At 41.6% G+C, this 3305-nt stretch overlaps 1 protein-coding gene across 1 annotated transcript in view; it reads right to left on the reverse strand.

Annotated features, from left to right (window-relative positions):
- Positions 1 to 3305, reverse strand: part of TM9SF3 (transmembrane 9 superfamily member 3) — a 160324-nt gene that overhangs the window by 33063 nt on the left and 123956 nt on the right. The window contains exons 11-14 of the mRNA XM_019502487.1: positions 2690 to 2758; positions 2450 to 2596; positions 1967 to 2050; positions 630 to 706 (exon numbers count right to left, since the gene is read on the reverse strand). Of these exons, the coding sequence (XP_019358032.1) occupies positions 630 to 706; positions 1967 to 2050; positions 2450 to 2596; positions 2690 to 2758 (377 nt within the window). The remainder of the gene's footprint in view (positions 1 to 629; positions 707 to 1966; positions 2051 to 2449; positions 2597 to 2689; positions 2759 to 3305) is intronic.

The raw sequence follows: 3305 nt of genomic DNA on the forward strand, positions 1-3305 counted from the left end.
TAATTACCCCAAAAACTGAAAAACCAGAAAGACAATCTAGGTCTCATGTAAGCTAGGCTGCTGCAAGTGCATGCAGCAGCTGAGTAGTAGGAAAACATTCAGGTGGGTAGAAGCCTTATCCCCTTGTCTAGTATTCATATTCCAGCCTGCAGCTCATGCTCTTCAGTGGTGGGTAACCTGGAAACAATTTCCACAGTGCCTTTCTTACCCAGCATAAAAAGCCTTGTTGCTCCAATACCTCATACTAACATGAGGACAGTAAGTCACCAAAGGGCAGAATAAAAGCTATTTGTGATACTATTTATCATTATAGAATTAATTTTACAAAGTTTAAGCATGCTAAAAATATATCCTTACATTTGTTTTTTGCACTGTTTACTTTTTGCAGCATGGCTGCAAGGTGTCTGTTTCTGTACAGCACCTTGGAGATGTTTTCCTACTTAGTTTGTATAACTTTACACTACTTAGGCTTATAGTCAGAGAACTAAATGTTTTCAATCATTATGACACTAGCTTGTTTTTAAAGCTGTATATTTTTAGCATTCCAATAAAATTATTTGCATCGCATTTTGAAAATACCAGCACCTGGATATTTGAAATAACAGATTTTTAATATATTCTGAACTTACCACACATTATCCCCAAGGCTGTGCTAAATACCGCCATATAACCAAAGTAAAATGATGTTTGAAATAAGCCATACATCCTGAAATGAAACAAGATAGCAATTTATTTCACAGGTCATTTTTCACTATTTACTTATTTTAAAACATGCTTAAAATTTTATAAGCATTTAATTTCATAGTTGGTAGGGTTGGAAGTAACCTGAGCAGATCATCAAGTCTGACCCCTAGCCCTGGGCAGGAAATGCTGGGGTCAAACGACCCCGGCTAGGTGATTATCTAGCCTCCTTTTGAAGACCCCTAAGATAGGAGCCAGCACCACTTCCCTTGGAAGTCAGTTCCAGATCCTAGCCAGCCTGACTGTGAAGTAGTGCTTCCTGATGCCTGAACCTACTCTCAATCAACTTGTGGCCATTATTCCTAGTTACTTCTGGTAGTGCTTGGGGAAACAGGGACTCTCCCGTTCCCCGCTGGTCCCCCTCGGTAAGTTTATAGACAGCCACCAGATCCCCTCTCAGCTTTCTCTTGTGGAGGCTGAACAGGTTCAGGTCCCTTAGCCTCTCCTCCTAGGGCCTGCCCTGCTGCCCCCTGACCATGCTAGTGGCCCTCCTCTGGACCCTCTCGATGCTGTCCACATCCCTCCTGAAGTGCAGCACCCAGAACTGGACGCAGTACTCCAACTGCAGCCTTACCAATGTCACATAGAGGGGGAGGATCACCTCCTTGGACCTGCTCATAACGCATCTGTGGATGCGTGACATGGTGCAGTTAGCCTTACTGACCGCATCCTCACATTGGTGACCCATGTTCATCTTGGAATCAATAATGACTCCAAGATCCGTTTTTGCCTCTGTACTGATGAGAAGGGAGTTCCCCAGCCTGTAGGTATGGTGCTGGTTCTTCCTCCCTAGGTGCAGTACCTTGCACTTGTCAGTGTTGAATTCCATCCTATTCTCATTTGCCCACCTCTGTAACCTGTCCAGATCTAGTTGTAGCCTGTCTCTCCCTTCTAGCGTGCCCACCTCTGCCCATATCTTAGTGTCATCCATGAATCTGAACAAGGTGCTTTTCACCCCCTTGTCCAAGTTGCTGATGAAGATGTTGAACAGTTTGGGCCCAAGGACCAAGCCCTGGGGGACCACACTGCCCACATCCCTCCAGGTCGAAAATGACCCGTCCACTACCACTCTCTGGGTGCGGCTCTCCAGCCAGTTAGTAACCCATCTACCCGTGTAGACATCGACGCCATAGTTGCCTAAATTTTTAATGAGAATGGGGTGAAAGAGTGTGTTGAAGGCCTTCCTAATTTAGGGAATTAAACATTCAAGATAACCACCACTTACTTTGTCTTGAAAAAGTAGTAGTAAAAGGAATACATGTAAACATAGATTGCCGTTGATGCAGCAGAAAGAAAGCTTGTCCACTGCCTGAAAAAAAACATACAAGTGTATCAACACACAAACTAATACTGACTGACAAAAATACATGGCACATGAGGAAAACCTGCAAAAGAAGAAAATCTACTTGATAAAACATTTTGATTCATTTGAAAAAAGCAACCTTCCAGGGATATACTCATTACTTTCATGCCAAAGTAGTGCGCTATATCCCCAGCCATGTAGTTGAATAACAGACATTTTTATCACATAAATTCTGCCTTCCTTCAACCTCTAATGTAAAAGCCTAGCTGCTTATAAGATACATTAAGAAAGCTAGCAGGAACTTTCAGAAACTTGCTTAGAATAGAAAAAAATATCTTGTCAATTTCCATTTCAATACTAGGATAATGTATCACTGAGTCAACTATGAACAAAGAAGGCACTTACCACCTATAATCCTCTGCATTTAGCAGGAAGTAGGTGCATACAATAGTCACGCAGACTGTCACAATGCAGAGAATAACCAACACCAACATCATGAAGCCGTAAACATAGTAGATCTTGTAAGCCCAAAATGATGTGAAAATAAAATACCTAAATGAATTAAATATGCAGATTATAAATTGCAACTATTAGCAGTCTGAAAAGATCAAGCATATTTATTAGCAATAGTCAACTTAAACTCACATTTCAATGAAAATTGATCCAAAAGGGAGGATGCCACCTAGGCAAACAATAACAGCTGGTTCCATAAACCTGTAAAATATTAGGATTAGCACATCAGTGATAATAGGGTTTTCTTTATAAAGACACATTAAGACAAACAACAAATTCCAAAACTCCTCAAACCCAACACTTACTGACAAATCCCACCTCAATTTTCCCGGAGCTGACAAGTTTTTATTTTTTTTTAGTGCAAGATTCATGTCCGTTTCCAAAATCCATATTTAAGCTTGATTCAAGGGATATGGAAAAAACATTAACAGAAATGGGCACTGGATCAGGTCCTAAGTGATTAAGGATTTTGAGCATGCAGACCCAGTCAAATCAGTGGGAACTCACCATGCCTAAAAAGGAATTCGTATTTAATGGAGGTGCACCGATATATCGGTCACATCAGAGTGTCACCGATAAAAAGGAAAATTAGCATTATCAGCTATTGGCTTTTTTGGCTGGCATAGCTGATAATGTCACCAATAAATCTTGCACGCATGCTCACAGCTGCAGCATGCACGTGGCCAGGAATGCAGCCGGGCAACTTAGAGAACAGTGTCCAGCTGGTAAGTCTGTGGGGGGGAAGGGG

This window comes from Gavialis gangeticus, unplaced genomic scaffold (genome assembly GCF_001723915.1).
Source record: "Gavialis gangeticus isolate Ggan-Ray unplaced genomic scaffold, GavGan_comp1, whole genome shotgun sequence".
In the NCBI taxonomy this organism is placed as follows: domain Eukaryota; kingdom Metazoa; phylum Chordata; order Crocodylia; family Gavialidae; genus Gavialis; species Gavialis gangeticus.